The sequence below is a fragment of the Stegostoma tigrinum genome, chromosome 35 (genome assembly GCF_030684315.1).
Source record: "Stegostoma tigrinum isolate sSteTig4 chromosome 35, sSteTig4.hap1, whole genome shotgun sequence".
NCBI classification, from domain to species: domain Eukaryota; kingdom Metazoa; phylum Chordata; class Chondrichthyes; order Orectolobiformes; family Stegostomatidae; genus Stegostoma; species Stegostoma tigrinum.
Window position 1 is genome coordinate 20,428,045 of NC_081388.1, and position 19,613 is coordinate 20,447,657.

Consider the following 19,613-nt stretch of genomic DNA (forward strand, 5'->3'; position numbering starts at 1 on the left):
AGTTAGTTGTCAATTAGGATCCATTGTCTGCCTTTCATGCCTTAATTTATACCCTTTTTACATCCCTTTTTCTTTTTATCTGCACTATTACCAACGAACTCTTTACCATTCAGACTTGTTGTTCACACCAGCTCACCTATTTCTCCTTCTCTGCATCTGTCTGAAGTATCAAAAAGAATCTGTTTTCCCAGGCCTTCCAGATCTAATGATGGGTCACCAAACTTGAAACTTTACCTGTTTTGATCTCTCCACAGATGCTGCCAGACCTTATGAGTTTCTCCAGCACTCTCTGTGATTTCCAGTATCCACCGTATTCTGCCTTTATTAGACTGATGTGTGTGGTGTGCTACCTTTTCTCAAAGACTGAGATTGTTGGTGACATTGTCAGAACAATACCATGGCCCTGTAAACCACAGCTTGTGCTCACTCAGAAAACTAGGCATGGGAACGAACCAAAAATCTGGGGCACGGAATAAATTTCCTTCACATTCTCTCTTAAGAGGACAATGGCCATTGTTATTGTTAGTTTAACACTACGGTAGAAACACGATTTGTAGAAGACATAAGGACATACCCTCCTAATGTCTGAGTGACCAGGTCAGGGTGGCAACCAATCCATTGGGATGGAGATGCAGATAATGGGGTCAGAAACATCCTGAGTCAGATACTTGAGGAAAGAGGTGACTAAAGGCTGAGAAAGAGAGAGAGAGAGAGAGAGAGAGGGAGACAATGCCACTGCTCCCTCCCCTGTTGGCCGGGAGAATGCAAAACTTGACATAAATGAAAAACAACTTTCAAAAACAGTTTGAAAACTTACTATTATTTTGAATTTTGTGGAGTGCAGACATGATTTTCTCCTCCATCTTATCCACTCCATCTGGCAACATTGAGACTGTAAAACATATCAAATCACATCCTCTGACTGTGGAGACTAATAGAACACAGAACAGTACAGCACAGTACAGGCCCTTCGGCCCACGATATTATACCGAACTATTACCGTAAACCTAAGGTCTATCCAACGTCCACCCCGACCTTATACTATCATCTGATAATAACCCAGCAAGATACACCAGAGAATTTGAAAAGAACCCTTTTCTTAACTAGTGAGAAAGATTTTGTTTTAAATTGATCGAACTTTATTTCAGTCTTTCTCACCTCTCATATCTAACTCCTCACTTCAATCGTTCATGCTTGAGGATTTGTCGAGAGGAATCTCAGGAATTGCAATGTCATAACAGTTAACATCTTCACACCATTTCTCACCTCACCAAAAATAAACACTTGGAACCAGAACTGTCTGCAAGACCATTCAATGGGAGATTGGCTGATCATGACTCCACCTTGTGTCTCATTCAATGGAATGTATACTGTAACAAACATAGAGATTCCTAAAGGAGCTCAACAGGTCTGGTAGTGTCTATGGAGAGAGAGAGAGAGAGATAGAGAGAGAGAAAGTTAACATTTTGAGTCCAGAATGTCTCTTCTTCACAATTGGAAAGGGTTGGAGATGACCTTATATTGGTGAGGTGAAAGGAATCTATTTTCCAGATCCTTCCGGTTCTGAAGCAGGGTCACTGGACCCAAGACATTCTGTTCTCTCTCCACAGACACTGCCAGACCTGTTGAGTTTATCTAGTGTTCTCCCTGTTTGTTTCAGATTTCCAGCATCCACAGTATTCTGCCTTTATTATTTATGATGTGCTTTGTTTTTCTCAAAGACTGAGATTGCTGGTGACAACATCAGAACATTCCAGAACCTTCCCGCTCACTCCGAGCCCAGGGGTTATACTTCAACATTTTGACCAAAGGTTGAGGAAATTAGGCGATAATGGGCAGCAGGAGATGCGGAAGTGAGAATAGGCGAAAACACCTCCTCTCTGATTGTCCCCGACACTGATGCCTCAAAAAGCTGCATACTTAGCCCTTTACTATACTCCCTGTACTCTCACAACCATGCGGCAAATTTCATCCTAACTCCATTAACACGTTTGCTGATGACACCACTGTTGTAGGCTGGGTCCCAGGCAATAACAAGGCAAATTGCGGGAGAGAGATAGAGTGATTGGAGGCAGTGGTGTAAAGATAACAATCTGTCTTCAATGGGAGCAAAACGGAGAAGTTGGTCATTGACTTCGGGAAGCAAGCTGGAGAGCATGCCCCTGTCTACGTAAAGGTGATGAGGTGAAGGTGATCAAGGGCATCAGGTTCCTAATAGTGACAGTCACCAATAATTTGTCGAGGTCTACCCAGGTTGATGCGATGGTCAAGGAAGCACAACAACACCCCTACTTCCTCAGGAGGCTAAGGAAATTTAGCATGTCCATAAAGACAATTTTTATGATGCACCATAGAAAATGTTCTGTCTGGATGCATCACAGCTTGGTACAGCAATTGCTCTGCCCAGGACTATAAGAAACTACAACCTCCCGTCCATTGACTCCATCTGTACTTCTTGCTGCCTCAGGAAAACAGCCAACATCATCAAAGACCCCTCCCACCCCAGTTATACTCTCTTACAACCTTTATCCATCAGGCAGAAGACATAAAAGCTTAAACACACATACCAACAGATTTAAGAACAGCTTCTTCCCTGCTGTTATTAGATTTCTTATTTGGAATCACAAATTTTAAACTTAATGTTGATCTCAGTCTGTGTGCATCTCCTCTGTAGCCATAACATTGTGTTCCTCGCTCTGTTCTATTACCCTAATGCACTTTGTATGGCATGATCTGCCTGTGCTGCACACATAACAAAACTGTACACTGTACTCCGGTACATTTGACAATAATAAATCAAATCGAATCGAAATTCTGGAGAACAGATTAAACCTTCTTCACATTGTTTCTGAAGACGACAATGCCCATCATTATTGTAGCTTAACCTGACAACAGAAACATGACTGACAGAATACAGGTCTTCTCCTGTCATTCTCTGTTTGACCAGGTCAGGGTGGGCACCAATCCATTGGGATGGACATCCAGAGAAAAGGGGTCAGAAACATCCTGAGACAGATACTTGTGGAAATAGGGTCACTAAAGGCAGACAGAGAGAGAGAGAGACAATGTGTCAGAGATAGTAGGAACTGCAGATGCTGGAGAATCTGAGATAACAAGGTATAGAGCTGGATGAACACAGCAGGCCAAGCAGCATCTTAAGTCTGGGCCAGAAACGTCAGCCTTCCTACTCCTCTGATGCTGCTTGGCCTGCTGTGTCCATCCAGCTCTACACTTCGTCATCTCTAGTGAGAGACTGTGTCACTGCTTTCTCCCTTGTTGGCCAGAGAATGCTGAAAAAAATCAGAAACAACTTTTAATCATAGAATAGACATTCATAGAATCCCTACAGTATGGAAGTAGGCCATTTGGCCCATCAAGTCCACACCAAATCTCCAAAGAGCATCCCACCCCAGACCCACTCGAGACATAATGGGCAATTTAGCACAGCCAATCCACCTAACCTGCTCATCTTTGGACTGTGGGCAGAACCCGAGGTACCTGGAAGAAACCCACCGCAGACACAGGGAGGATGTGCAAACTCTGTACAGTCAGCTGAGGGTGAGATTGAACCCGTGTTCCTGGTACTGCGAGGCGGCAGTGCTAACCGCTGAGCCACCGTGTAGCTACGTTCAGTTATTATTTCTCCGTGTTTCAGTTTCACTCCACCTTGTAACATTGAGTGTGAAACATTACAAAATCATTGTGTCATAGCGTAGATAGAACAACCTGACAAGATACACCAGAGAATTTGAAATAATATTGCTGTTAAAGAGTAAGAAATGTTTCAGGTTAATTGGTTTTTGTTTTAGTTGCGCTTGTTGGTCACATCTAACTCCTCCCTGGAGTCAGCTTTGAAGATTTGATTCGGCGAATCACAGGAATTGTAATTATTTTAACAATTAACATCTCCATACCATCCCTTAGCTCACCAGAGTTTAACACTTGGAAACAGTATTGCAGAAACTAAGCATTCCAGGGAGGCCATGGCTGGGTTAAGCCCCAGAACGTACCTCGGGATGGAAGGCGACGACACATTTTGGAAGTCGCAATTCAGCCCATTCGATGATTATTATTGTGTGGGGAGGAGCTGATCGGAAACAGATCTGTAACTGAGATGATCAGACACCAGCAGCTCATTTTGATCCTATCCTGCATGAGGCAGGGAGATTAGATCAGCTCGAATCTCTCCACACAATCCACCTCATCTCACGGCAAGAAAGAAAGCAAATGTCTTCGTGCAGCTGGCCTGGCCTCTCTGAGGGTGTTTCTTTTTTTAAGACAGTGAACCCCTGCTTTAATTTTACCCCCTTTTAGAGCAGTAAATGGTGAAGAAAGCCCAAAGACATTCACCTTTCATGCGACAATCAGGGCTTACAGCTGCTGCATGTGCTGACAGCTCACTGACACCTCAATGAGGTGATTCGTAAGGTTCTCTTTTCTGCTCTAGACCCAAACGGGGTGAAGTGTGCGATCCGCTACTTTCTCCCGAAACACAGAGACAATGTCAGGACATTCCACCTCCTAACTCTGTCACAATTCCCAGCTTGTGCCCTGGCACCCTAATCTGGAACCCTACCTACACAGTAGACTAACATCCTACATTTCTGGATCTCTGCACCCTGCCTCTCTGGCACTCTGGCACCCTACCTACCCAGTAGCCTGGCACCCTACCTCTCTGGCACTCTGGCACCCTATCTACCTGATAGCCTGGCAACCTACCTCTCTGGCACTCTGGAAACCTATCTAGGTGGTAGACTGGCACCCTACCTCTCTGGCACTCTGGAACCCTATCTACCTGGTAGTCTGGCACCCTACCTCTCTGGCACTCTGGCACCCTACCTCTCTGGCACTCTGGAACCCTACCTACCCAGTAGCCTGGCACCCTACCTCACTGGCACTCTGGCACCCTATCTACCTGGTAGCCTGGCACCCTACCTCTCTGGCACTCTGGAAACCTATCTAGGTGGTAGGCTGGCACCCTACCTCTCTAGCACTCTGGAACCCTATCTACCTGGTAGTCTGGCACCCTACCGCTCTGGCACTCTGGAACCCTACCTACCCAGTAGTCTGGCACCCTACCTCTCTGGCACTCTGGAACCCTACCTACCTGGTATCCTGGCACCCTACCTCTCTGCCACTCTGGCACCCAATCTACGTGGTAGTCTGGCACCCTACCTCTCTGGCACTCTGGAACCCTACGCACCTGGTAGTCTGGCACCCTACCTCTCTGGCACTCTGGAAACCTACCTGCCTGGTAGCCTGGCATCCTATCTCTCTGGCACTCTGGAACCCTATCTACCTGGTAGCCTGGCACCATACCTCTCTGGCACTCTGGCACCCTATCTACCTGGTAGTCTGGCGCCCTACCTCTCTGGCACTCTGGAACCCTACCTATCCAGTAGCCTGGCACACTACCTCTCTGGCACTCTGGAACACTACCTACCTGGTAGCCTGGCACCCGACCTTTCTGGCACTCTGGCACCCTATCTACCTGGTAGCTTGGGACCCTACCTCTCTGGCACTCTGGAACCCTATGTACCTGGTAGTCTGGCACCGTACCTCTCTGGCACTCTGCTACCCTACCTACCTGGTAGTCTGGCACCCTACCTCACTGGCACCCTGGCACCCTATCTACCTGGTAGTCTGGCACCCTACCTCACTGGCACTCTGTCACCCTATCTACCTGGTAGCCTGGCACAGTACCTCTCTGGCACTCTGGCACCCTACCCACCTCGTAGTCTGGCACCCTACCTCTCTGGCACTCTGGAAGCCTATCTACCTGGTAGTCTGGCACCCTACCTCACTGGCACTCTGGCACCCTATCTACCTGGTAGTCTGGCACCCTACCTCTCTGGCACTCTGGCACCCTATCTACCTGGTAGCCTGGCACCCTACCTCTCTGGCACTCTGGCACCCTATCTACCTGGTAGCCTGGCACCCTACCTCTCTTGCACTCTGGAACCCTACCTACCTGGTAGCCTGGCACCCGACCTCTCTGGCACTCTGACACCCTATCTACCTTGTATTCTGGCACCCTATCTACCTGATAGTCTGGCACCCTACCTCTCTGGCACTCTGGAACCCTATCTACCTGGTAGTCTGGCACCCTACCTCTCTGGCACTCTGGAACCCTACCTACCTGGTATCCTGGCACCCTACCTCTCTGCCACTCTGGCACCCAATCTACGTGGTAGTCTGGCACCCTACCTCTCTGGCACTCTGGAACCCTACGCACCTGGTAGTTTGGCACCCTACCTCTCTGGCACTCTGGAAACCTACCTGCCTGGTAGCCTGGCATCCTATCTCTCTGGCACTCTGGAACCCTATCTACCTGGTAGTCTGGCACCCTACCTCTCTGGCACTCTGGAACCCTATCTACCTGGTAGTCTGGCACCCTACCTCTCTGGCACTCTGGCACCCTGTCTACCTGGTAGTCTGGCACCCTACCTCTCTGGCACTCTGGAACCCTACCTACCCAGTAGCCTGGCACCCTACCGCACTGGCACCCTGGCACCCTATCTACCTGGTAGTCTGGCACCCTACCTCACTGGCACTCTGGCACCCTATCTACCTGGTAGCCTGGCACACTACCTCTCTGGCACTCTGGCACCCTACCTACCTCGTAGTCTGGCACCCTACCTCTCTGGCACTCTGGAACCCTACCTATCCAGTAGCCTGGCACCCTACCTCTCTGGCACTCTGGCACCCTATCTACCTGGTAGTCTGGCACCATACCTCTCTGGCACTCTGTCACCCTAACTATGTGGTAGTCTGGCACCCTACCTCTCTGGCACTCTGGAACCCTACCTACCTGGTAGCCTGGCACCCTACCTCTCTGGCACTCTGCAGCCCTATCTACCTGGTAGTCTGGCACCCTACCTCTCTGGCACTCTGGAACCCTACCTACCTGGTATCCTGGCACCCTACCTCTCTGCCACTCTGGCACCCAATCTACGTGGTAGTCTGGCACCCTACCTCTCTGGCACTCTGGAACCCTACGCACCTGGTAGTCTGGCACCCTACCTCTCTGGCACTCTGGAAACCTACCTGCCTGGTAGCCTGGCATCCTATCTCTCTGGCACTCTGGAACCCTATCTACCTGGTAGCCTGGCACCATACCTCTCTGGCACTCTGGCACCCTATCTACCTGGTAGTCTGGCGCCCTACCTCTCTGGCACTCTGGAACCCTACCTATCCAGTAGCCTGGCACACTACCTCTCTGGCACTCTGGAACACTACCTACCTGGTAGCCTGGCACCCGACCTTTCTGGCACTCTGGCACCCTATCTACCTGCTAGCTTGGGACCCTACCTCTCTGGCACTCTGGAACCCTATGTACCTGGTAGTCTGGCACCCTACCTCTCTGGCACTCTGCCACCCTACCTACCTGGTAGTCTGGCACCCTACCTCACTGGCAGCCTGGCACCCTATCTACCTGGTAGTCTGGCACCCTACCTCACTGGTACTCTGGCACCCTATCTACCTGGTAGCCTGGCACAGTACCTCTCTGGCACTCTGGCACCCTACCCACCTCGTAGTCTGGCACCCTACCTCTCTGGCACTCTGGAAGCCTATCTACCTGGTAGTCTGGCACCCTACCTCACTGGCACTCTGGCACCCTATCTACCTGGTAGTCTGGCACCCTACCTCTCTGGCACTCTGGCACCCTATCTACCTGGTAGCCTGGCACCCTACCTCTTTGGCACTCTGGCACCCTATCTACCTGGTAGCCTGGCACCCTACCTCACTTGCACTCTGGAACCCTACCTACCTGGTAGCCTGGCACCCTACCTCTCTGGCACTCTGACACCCTATCTACCTTGTATTCTGGCACCCTATCTACCTGATAGTCTGGCACCCTACCTCTCTGGCACTCTGGAACCCTATCTACCTGGTAGTCTGGCATCTAACCTCTCTGGCACTCTGGAACTCTACCTACCTGGTAGCCTGGCACCCTACCTTTCTGGCACTCTGGCACCCTATCTACCTGGTAGCCTGGCACCCTACCTCTCTGGCACTCTGGAACCCTACCTACCTGGTAGTCTGGCACCCTACCTCTCTGGCGCTCTGGAACCCTATCTACCTGGTAGTCTGGCACCCTTCCTCTCTGGCGCTCTGGAACCCTACCTACCTGGTAGCCTGCCACCATACCTGACTGGCACTCTGGCACCCTATCTACCTGGTTGCCTGGCACCCTACCTCTCTGGCACTCTGGAACCCTATCTACCTGGTACTCTGGCACCCTAGCTCTGTTGCACTCTGGAACCCTATCTACCTGGTAGCCTGGCACCCTACCTCTCTGGCACTCTGGCACCCTATCTACCTGGTAGCCTGGCACCCTACCTCTCTGGCACTCTGGAACCCTATCTACGTGGTAGTCTGGCACCCTACCTCTCTGGCACTCTGGAACCCTACCTACCTGGTAGCCTGGCACCCTACCTCACTGGCACTCTGGAACCCTATGTACCTGGTAGTCTGGCACCCTACCTCACTGGCACTCTGGCACCCTATCTACCTGGTAGCCTGGCACACTACCTCTCTGGCACTCTGGCACCCTACCTACCTCGTAGTCTGGCACCCTACCTCTCTGGCACTCTGGAACCCTATCTACCTGGTAGTCTGGCACCCTACCTCACTGGCACTCTGGCACCCTATCAACCTGATAGTCTGGCACCCTACCTCTCTGGCACTCTGGCACCCTACCTACCTCGTAGCCTGGCACCCTACCTCTCTGGCACTCTGGAACCCTACCTACCTGGCAGCCTGACACCCGACCTCTCTGGCACTCTGGAACCCTACCTACCTGGTAGCCTGTCACCCTACCTCTCTGGCAATCTGGAACCCTATCTATCTGGTAGTCTGGCGCCCTACCACTCTGGCACTCTGGAACCCTACCTACCTGGTAGCCTGGCACCCTACCTCTCTGGCACCCTATCTACCTGGTTGCCTGGCATCCTACCTCTCTGGCACTCTGGAACCCTACCTACCTGGTCGCCTGGCACACTACATCTCTGGCACTCTGGAACCCTATCTACCTGGTAGCCTGGCACCCTATCTCTCTTGCACTCTTGAACCCTATCTACCTGGTAGTCTGGCACCCTATCTACCTGATAGTCTGGCACCCTACCTCTCTGGCACTCTGGAACCCTACATACCTGGCAGCCTGGCACCCTACCTCTCTGGCAATCTGGAACCCTATCTACCTGGTAGTCTGGTACCCTACCTCTCTGGCACTCTGGAACCCTATCTACCTGGTAGCCTGGCACCCTACCTCTCTGGCACTCTGGCACCCTATCTACCTGGTAGTCTGGCACCCTACCTCTCTGGCATTCTGGCACCCTATCTACCTGGTAGTCTCGCACCCTACCTCTCCGGCACTCTGGAACCCTACCTATCCAGTAGCCTGGCACCCTAGCTCACTGGCACTCTGGCACCCTGTCTACCTGGTAGTCTGGCACCCGACCTCTCTGGCACTCTGGAACCCTACCTACCCAGTAGCCTGGCACCCTACCGCACTGGCACCCTGGCACCCTATCTACCTGGTAGTCTGGCACCCTACCTCACTGGCACTCTGGCACCCTATCTACCTGGTAGCCTGGCACACTACCTCTCTGGCACTCTGGCACCCTATCTACCTGGTAGTCTGGCACCCTACCTCTCTGGCACTCTGGAACCCTACCTATCCAGTAGCCTGGCACCCTACCTCTCTGGCACTCTGGCACCCTATCTACCTGGTAGTCTGGCACCATACCTCTCTGGCACTCTGTCACCCTAACTATGTGGTAGTCTGGAACCCTACCTCTCTGGCACTCTGGAACCCTACCTACCTGGTAGCCTGGCACCCTACCTCTCTGGCACTCTGCAGCCCTATCTACCTGGTAGTCTGGCACCCTACCTCTCTGGCACTCTGGAACCCTACCTACCTGGTATCCTGGCACCCTACCTCTCTGCCACTCTGGCACCCAATCTACGTGGTAGTCTGGCACCCTACCTCTCTGGCACTCTGGAACCCTACGCACCTGGTAGTCTGGCACCCTACCTCTCTGGCACTCTGGAACCCTACGCACCTGGTAGTCTGGCACCCTACCTCTCTGGCACCCTGGCACCCTATCTACCTGGTAGTCTGGCACCCTACCTCACTGGCACTCTGTCACCCTATCTACCTGGTAGCCTGGCACAGTACCTCTCTGGCACTCTGGCACCCTACCCACCTCGTAGTCTGGCACCCTACCTCTCTGGCACTCTGGAAGCCTATCTACCTGGTAGTCTGGCACCCTACCTCACTGGCACTCTGGCACCCTATCTACCTGGTAGTCTGGCACCCTACCTCTCTGGCACTCTGGCACCCTATCTACCTGGTAGCCTGGCACCCTACCTCTCTGGCACTCTGGCACCCTATCTACCTGGTAGCCTGGCACCCTACCTCTCTTGCACTCTGGAACCCTACCTACCTGGTAGCCTGGCACCCGACCTCTCTGGCACTCTGACACCCTATCTACCTTGTATTCTGGCACCCTATCTACCTGATAGTCTGGCACCCTACCTCTCTGGCACTCTGGAACCCTATCTACCTGGTAGTCTGGCACCCTACCTCTCTGGCACTCTGGAACCCTACCTACCTGGTATCCTGGCACCCTACCTCTCTGCCACTCTGGCACCCAATCTACGTGGTAGTCTGGCACCCTACCTCTCTGGCACTCTGGAACCCTACGCACCTGGTAGTTTGGCACCCTACCTCTCTGGCACTCTGGAAACCTACCTGCCTGGTAGCCTGGCATCCTATCTCTCTGGCACTCTGGAACCCTATCTACCTGGTAGTCTGGCACCCTACCTCTCTGGCACTCTGGAACCCTATCTACCTGGTAGTCTGGCACCCTACCTCTCTGGCACTCTGGCACCCTGTCTACCTGGTAGTCTGGCACCCTACCTCTCTGGCACTCTGGAACCCTACCTACCCAGTAGCCTGGCACCCTACCGCACTGGCACCCTGGCACCCTATCTACCTGGTAGTCTGGCACCCTACCTCACTGGCACTCTGGCACCCTATCTACCTGGTAGCCTGGCACACTACCTCTCTGGCACTCTGGCACCCTACCTACCTCGTAGTCTGGCACCCTACCTCTCTGGCACTCTGGAACCCTACCTATCCAGTAGCCTGGCACCCTACCTCTCTGGCACTCTGGCACCCTATCTACCTGGTAGTCTGGCACCATACCTCTCTGGCACTCTGTCACCCTAACTATGTGGTAGTCTGGCACCCTACCTCTCTGGCACTCTGGAACCCTACCTACCTGGTAGCCTGGCACCCTACCTCTCTGGCACTCTGCAGCCCTATCTACCTGGTAGTCTGGCACCCTACCTCTCTGGCACTCTGGAACCCTACCTACCTGGTATCCTGGCACCCTACCTCTCTGCCACTCTGGCACCCAATCTACGTGGTAGTCTGGCACCCTACCTCTCTGGCACTCTGGAACCCTACGCACCTGGTAGTCTGGCACCCTACCTCTCTGGCACTCTGGAAACCTACCTGCCTGGTAGCCTGGCATCCTATCTCTCTGGCACTCTGGAACCCTATCTACCTGGTAGCCTGGCACCATACCTCTCTGGCACTCTGGCACCCTATCTACCTGGTAGTCTGGCGCCCTACCTCTCTGGCACTCTGGAACCCTACCTATCCAGTAGCCTGGCACACTACCTCTCTGGCACTCTGGAACACTACCTACCTGGTAGCCTGGCACCCGACCTTTCTGGCACTCTGGCACCCTATCTACCTGCTAGCTTGGGACCCTACCTCTCTGGCACTCTGGAACCCTATGTACCTGGTAGTCTGGCACCCTACCTCTCTGGCACTCTGCCACCCTACCTACCTGGTAGTCTGGCACCCTACCTCACTGGCAGCCTGGCACCCTATCTACCTGGTAGTCTGGCACCCTACCTCACTGGTACTCTGGCACCCTATCTACCTGGTAGCCTGGCACAGTACCTCTCTGGCACTCTGGCACCCTACCCACCTCGTAGTCTGGCACCCTACCTCTCTGGCACTCTGGAAGCCTATCTACCTGGTAGTCTGGCACCCTACCTCACTGGCACTCTGGCACCCTATCTACCTGGTAGTCTGGCACCCTACCTCTCTGGCACTCTGGCACCCTATCTACCTGGTAGCCTGGCACCCTACCTCTTTGGCACTCTGGCACCCTATCTACCTGGTAGCCTGGCACCCTACCTCACTTGCACTCTGGAACCCTACCTACCTGGTAGCCTGGCACCCTACCTCTCTGGCACTCTGACACCCTATCTACCTTGTATTCTGGCACCCTATCTACCTGATAGTCTGGCACCCTACCTCTCTGGCACTCTGGAACCCTATCTACCTGGTAGTCTGGCATCTAACCTCTCTGGCACTCTGGAACTCTACCTACCTGGTAGCCTGGCACCCTACCTTTCTGGCACTCTGGCACCCTATCTACCTGGTAGCCTGGCACCCTACCTCTCTGGCACTCTGGAACCCTACCTACCTGGTAGTCTGGCACCCTACCTCTCTGGCGCTCTGGAACCCTATCTACCTGGTAGTCTGGCACCCTTCCTCTCTGGCGCTCTGGAACCCTACCTACCTGGTAGCCTGCCACCATACCTGACTGGCACTCTGGCACCCTATCTACCTGGTTGCCTGGCACCCTACCTCTCTGGCACTCTGGAACCCTATCTACCTGGTACTCTGGCACCCTAGCTCTGTTGCACTCTGGAACCCTATCTACCTGGTAGCCTGGCACCCTACCTCTCTGGCACTCTGGCACCCTATCTACCTGGTAGCCTGGCACCCTACCTCTCTGGCACTCTGGAACCCTATCTACGTGGTAGTCTGGCACCCTACCTCTCTGGCACTCTGGAACCCTACCTACCTGGTAGCCTGGCACCCTACCTCACTGGCACTCTGGAACCCTATGTACCTGGTAGTCTGGCACCCTACCTCACTGGCACTCTGGCACCCTATCTACCTGGTAGCCTGGCACACTACCTCTCTGGCACTCTGGCACCCTACCTACCTCGTAGTCTGGCACCCTACCTCTCTGGCACTCTGGAACCCTATCTACCTGGTAGTCTGGCACCCTACCTCACTGGCACTCTGGCACCCTATCAACCTGATAGTCTGGCACCCTACCTCTCTGGCACTCTGGCACCCTACCTACCTCGTAGCCTGGCACCCTACCTCTCTGGCACTCTGGAACCCTACCTACCTGGCAGCCTGACACCCGACCTCTCTGGCACTCTGGAACCCTACCTACCTGGTAGCCTGTCACCCTACCTCTCTGGCAATCTGGAACCCTATCTATCTGGTAGTCTGGCGCCCTACCACTCTGGCACTCTGGAACCCTACCTACCTGGTAGCCTGGCACCCTACCTCTCTGGCACCCTATCTACCTGGTTGCCTGGCATCCTACCTCTCTGGCACTCTGGAACCCTACCTACCTGGTCGCCTGGCACACTACATCTCTGGCACTCTGGAACCCTATCTACCTGGTAGCCTGGCACCCTATCTCTCTTGCACTCTTGAACCCTATCTACCTGGTAGTCTGGCACCCTATCTACCTGATAGTCTGGCACCCTACCTCTCTGGCACTCTGGAACCCTACATACCTGGCAGCCTGGCACCCTACCTCTCTGGCAATCTGGAACCCTATCTACCTGGTAGTCTGGTACCCTACCTCTCTGGCACTCTGGAACCCTATCTACCTGGTAGCCTGGCACCCTACCTCTCTGGCACTCTGGCACCCTATCTACCTGGTAGTCTGGCACCCTACCTCTCTGGCATTCTGGCACCCTATCTACCTGGTAGTCTCGCACCCTACCTCTCCGGCACTCTGGAACCCTACCTATCCAGTAGCCTGGCACCCTAGCTCACTGGCACTCTGGCACCCTGTCTACCTGGTAGTCTGGCACCCGACCTCTCTGGCACTCTGGAACCCTACCTACCCAGTAGCCTGGCACCCTACCGCACTGGCACCCTGGCACCCTATCTACCTGGTAGTCTGGCACCCTACCTCACTGGCACTCTGGCACCCTATCTACCTGGTAGCCTGGCACACTACCTCTCTGGCACTCTGGCACCCTATCTACCTGGTAGTCTGGCACCCTACCTCTCTGGCACTCTGGAACCCTACCTATCCAGTAGCCTGGCACCCTACCTCTCTGGCACTCTGGCACCCTATCTACCTGGTAGTCTGGCACCATACCTCTCTGGCACTCTGTCACCCTAACTATGTGGTAGTCTGGAACCCTACCTCTCTGGCACTCTGGAACCCTACCTACCTGGTAGCCTGGCACCCTACCTCTCTGGCACTCTGCAGCCCTATCTACCTGGTAGTCTGGCACCCTACCTCTCTGGCACTCTGGAACCCTACCTACCTGGTATCCTGGCACCCTACCTCTCTGCCACTCTGGCACCCAATCTACGTGGTAGTCTGGCACCCTACCTCTCTGGCACTCTGGAACCCTACGCACCTGGTAGTCTGGCACCCTACCTCTCTGGCACTCTGGAAACCTACCTGCCTGGTAGCCTGGCATCCTATCTCTCTGGCACTCTGGAACCCTATCTACCTGGTAGCCTGGCACCATACCTCTCTGGCACTCTGGCACCCTATCTACCTGGTAGTCTGGCGCCCTACCTCTCTGGCACTCTGGAACCCTACCTATCCAGTAGCCTGGCACACTACCTCTCTGGCACTCTGGAACACTACCTACCTGGTAGCCTGGCACCCGACCTTTCTGGCACTCTGGCACCCTATCTACCTGGTAGCTTGGGACCCTACCTCTCTGGCACTCTGGAACCCTATGTACCTGGTAGTCTGGCACCGTACCTCTCTGGCACTCTGCTACCCTACCTACCTGGTAGTCTGGCACCCTACCTCACTGGCACCCTGGCACCCTATCTACCTGGTAGTCTGGCACCCTACCTCACTGGCACTCTGTCACCCTATCTACCTGGTAGCCTGGCACAGTACCTCTCTGGCACTCTGGCACCCTACCCACCTCGTAGTCTGGCACCCTACCTCTCTGGCACTCTGGAAGCCTATCTACCTGGTAGTCTGGCACCCTACCTCACTGGCACTCTGGCACCCTATCTACCTGGTAGTCTGGCACCCTACCTCTCTGGCACTCTGGCACCCTATCTACCTGGTAGCCTGGCACCCTACCTCTCTGGCACTCTGGCACCCTATCTACCTGGTAGCCTGGCACCCTACCTCTCTTGCACTCTGGAACCCTACCTACCTGGTAGCCTGGCACCCGACCTCTCTGGCACTCTGACACCCTATCTACGTGGTAGTCTGGCACCCTACCTCTCTGGCACTCTGGAACCCTACCTACCTGGTATCCTGGCACCCTACCTCTCTGCCACTCTGGCACCCAATCTACGTGGTAGTCTGGCACCCTACCTCTCTGGCACTCTGGAACCCTACGCACCTGGTAGTCTGGCACCCTACCTCTCTGGCACTCTGGAAACCTACCTGCCTGGTAGCCTGGCATCCTATCTCTCTGGCACTCTGGAACCCTATCTACCTGGTAGCCTGGCACCATACCTCTCTGGCACTCTGGCACCCTATCTACCTGGTAGTCTGGCGCCCTACCTCTCTGGCACTCTGGAACCCTACCTATCCAGTAGCCTGGCACACTACCTCTCTGGCACTCTGGAACACTACCTACCTGGTAGCCTGGCACCCGACCTTTCTGGCACTCTGGCACCCTATCTACCTGCTAGCTTGGGACCCTACCTCTCTGGCACTCTGGAACCCTATGTACCTGGTAGTCTGGCACCCTACCTCTCTGGCACTCTGCCACCCTACCTACCTGGTAGTCTGGCACCCTACCTCACTGGCAGCCTGGCACCCTATCTACCTGGTAGTCTGGCACCCTACCTCACTGGTACTCTGGCACCCTATCTACCTGGTAGCCTGGCACAGTACCTCTCTGGCACTCTGGCACCCTACCCACCTCGTAGTCTGGCACCCTACCTCTCTGGCACTCTGGAAGCCTATCTACCTGGTAGTCTGGCACCCTACCTCACTGGCACTCTGGCACCCTATCTACCTGGTAGTCTGGCACCCTACCTCTCTGGCACTCTGGCACCCTATCTACCTGGTAGCCTGGCACCCTACCTCTTTGGCACTCTGGCACCCTATCTACCTGGTAGCCTGGCACCCTACCTCACTTGCACTCTGGAACCCTACCTACCTGGTAGCCTGGCACCCTACCTCTCTGGCACTCTGACACCCTATCTACCTTGTATTCTGGCACCCTATCTACCTGATAGTCTGGCACCCTACCTCTCTGGCACTCTGGAACCCTATCTACCTGGTAGTCTGGCATCTAACCTCTCTGGCACTCTGGAACTCTACCTACCTGGTAGCCTGGCACCCTACCTTTCTGGCACTCTGGCACCCTATCTACCTGGTAGCCTGGCACCCTACCTCTCTGGCACTCTGGAACCCTACCTACCTGGTAGTCTGGCACCCTACCTCTCTGGCGCTCTGGAACCCTATCTACCTGGTAGTCTGGCACCCTTCCTCTCTGGCGCTCTGGAACCCTACCTACCTGGTAGCCTGCCACCATACCTGACTGGCACTCTGGCACCCTATCTACCTGGTTGCCTGGCACCCTACCTCTCTGGCACTCTGGAACCCTATCTACCTGGTACTCTGGCACCCTAGCTCTGTTGCACTCTGGAACCCTATCTACCTGGTAGCCTGGCACCCTACCTCTCTGGCACTCTGGCACCCTATCTACCTGGTAGCCTGGCACCCTACCTCTCTGGCACTCTGGAACCCTATCTACGTGGTAGTCTGGCACCCTACCTCTCTGGCACTCTGGAACCCTACCTACCTGGTAGCCTGGCACCCTACCTCACTGGCACTCTGGAACCCTATGTACCTGGTAGTCTGGCACCCTACCTCACTGGCACTCTGGCACCCTATCTACCTGGTAGCCTGGCACACTACCTCTCTGGCACTCTGGCACCCTACCTACCTCGTAGTCTGGCACCCTACCTCTCTGGCACTCTGGAACCCTATCTACCTGGTAGTCTGGCACCCTACCTCACTGGCACTCTGGCACCCTATCAACCTGATAGTCTGGCACCCTACCTCTCTGGCACTCTGGCACCCTACCTACCTCGTAGCCTGGCACCCTACCTCTCTGGCACTCTGGAACCCTACCTACCTGGCAGCCTGACACCCGACCTCTCTGGCACTCTGGAACCCTACCTACCTGGTAGCCTGTCACCCTACCTCTCTGGCAATCTGGAACCCTATCTATCTGGTAGTCTGGCGCCCTACCACTCTGGCACTCTGGAACCCTACCTACCTGGTAGCCTGGCACCCTACCTCTCTGGCACCCTATCTACCTGGTTGCCTGGCATCCTACCTCTCTGGCACTCTGGAACCCTACCTACCTGGTCGCCTGGCACACTACATCTCTGGCACTCTGGAACCCTATCTACCTGGTAGCCTGGCACCCTATCTCTCTTGCACTCTTGAACCCTATCTACCTGGTAGTCTGGCACCCTATCTACCTGATAGTCTGGCACCCTACCTCTCTGGCACTCTGGAACCCTACATACCTGGCAGCCTGGCACCCTACCTCTCTGGCAATCTGGAACCCTATCTACCTGGTAGTCTGGTACCCTACCTCTCTGGCACTCTGGAACCCTATCTACCTGGTAGCCTGGCACCCTACCTCTCTGGCACTCTGGCACCCTATCTACCTGGTAGTCTGGCACCCTACCTCTCTGGCATTCTGGCACCCTATCTACCTGGTAGTCTCGCACCCTACCTCTCCGGCACTCTGGAACCCTACCTATCCAGTAGCCTGGCACCCTAGCTCACTGGCACTCTGGCACCCTGTCTACCTGGTAGTCTGGCACCCGACCTCTCTGGCACTCTGGAACCCTACCTACCCAGTAGCCTGGCACCCTACCGCACTGGCACCCTGGCACCCTATCTACCTGGTAGCCTGGCACCCTACCTCACTTGCACTCTGGAACCCTACCTACCTGGTAGCCTGGCACCCTACCTCTCTGGCACTCTGACACCCTATCTACCTTGTATTCTGGCACCCTATCTACCTGATAGTCTGGCACCCTACCTCTCTGGCACTCTGGAACCCTATCTACCTGGTAGTCTGGCATCTAACCTCTCTGGCACTCTGGAACTCTACCTACCTGGTAGCCTGGCACCCTACCTTTCTGGCACTCTGGCACCCTATCTACCTGGTAGCCTGGCACCCTACCTCTCTGGCACTCTGGAACCCTACCTACCTGGTAGTCTGGCACCCTACCTCTCTGGCGCTCTGGAACCCTATCTACCTGGTAGTCTGGCACCCTTCCTCTCTGGCGCTCTGGAACCCTACCTACCTGGTAGCCTGCCACCATACCTCACTGGCACTCTGGCACCCTATCTACCTGGTTGCCTGGCACCCTACCTCTCTGGCACTCTGGAACCCTATCTACCTGGTACTCTGGCACCCTAGCTCTGTTGCACTCTGGAACCCTATCTACCTGGTAGCCTGGCACCCTACCTCTCTGGCACTCTGGCACCCTATCTACCTGGTAGCCTGGCACCCTACCTCTCTGGCACTCTGGAACCCTACCTATCCAGTAGCCTGGCACCCTACCTCTCTGGCACTCTGGCACCCTATCTACCTGGTAGTCTGGCACCATACCTCTCTGGCACTCTGTCACCCTAACTATGTGGTAGTCTGGCACCCTACCTCTCTGGCACTCTGGAACCCTACCTACCTGGTAGCCTGGCACCCTACCTCTCTGGCACTCTGCAGCCCTATCTACCTGGTAGTCTGGCACCCTACCTCTCTGGCACTCTGGAACCCTACCTACCTGGTATCCTGGCACCCTACCTCTCTGCCACTCTGGCACCCAATCTACGTGGTAGTCTGGCACCCTACCTCTCTGGCACTCTGGAACCCTACGCACCTGGTAGTCTGGCACCCTACCTCTCTGGCACTCTGGAAACCTACCTGCCTGGTAGCCTGGCATCCTATCTCTCTGGCACTCTGGAACCCTATCTACCTGGTAGCCTGGCACCATACCTCTCTGGCACTCTGGCACCCTATCTACCTGGTAGTCTGGCGCCCTACCTCTCTGGCACTCTGGAACCCTACCTATCCAGTAGCCTGGCACACTACCTCTCTGGCACTCTGGAACACTACCTACCTGGTAGCCTGGCACCCGACCTTTCTGGCACTCTGGCACCCTATCTACCTGCTAGCTTGGGACCCTACCTCTCTGGCACTCTGGAACCCTATGTACCTGGTAGTCTGGCACCCTACCTCTCTGGCACTCTGCCACCCTACCTACCTGGTAGTCTGGCACCCTACCTCACTGGCAGCCTGGCACCCTATCTACCTGGTAGTCTGGCACCCTACCTCACTGGTACTCTGGCACCCTATCTACCTGGTAGCCTGGCACAGTACCTCTCTGGCACTCTGGCACCCTACCCACCTCGTAGTCTGGCACCCTACCTCTCTGGCACTCTGGAAGCCTATCTACCTGGTAGTCTGGCACCCTACCTCACTGGCACTCTGGCACCCTATCTACCTGGTAGTCT

At 54.7% G+C, this 19,613-nt stretch overlaps 2 protein-coding genes across 4 annotated transcripts in view; one reads left to right on the forward strand and one right to left on the reverse strand.

Annotated features, from left to right (window-relative positions):
• The window catches only part of LOC125447557 (glutamate--cysteine ligase regulatory subunit-like), an 86,891-nt gene that overhangs the window by 45,997 nt on the left and 21,281 nt on the right, over nucleotides 1-19,613 (forward strand). The gene's annotated exons all lie outside the window — the stretch shown is intronic.
• The window catches only part of LOC125447558 (uncharacterized), a 75,539-nt gene that overhangs the window by 23,931 nt on the left and 31,995 nt on the right, over nucleotides 1-19,613 (reverse strand). For all 3 annotated transcript variants that reach the window (XM_059639934.1, XM_059639936.1, XM_059639935.1), the window contains exon 3: nucleotides 818-892. In XM_059639934.1, the coding sequence (XP_059495917.1) occupies nucleotides 818-892 (75 nt within the window). The remainder of the gene's footprint in view (nucleotides 1-817; nucleotides 893-19,613) is intronic.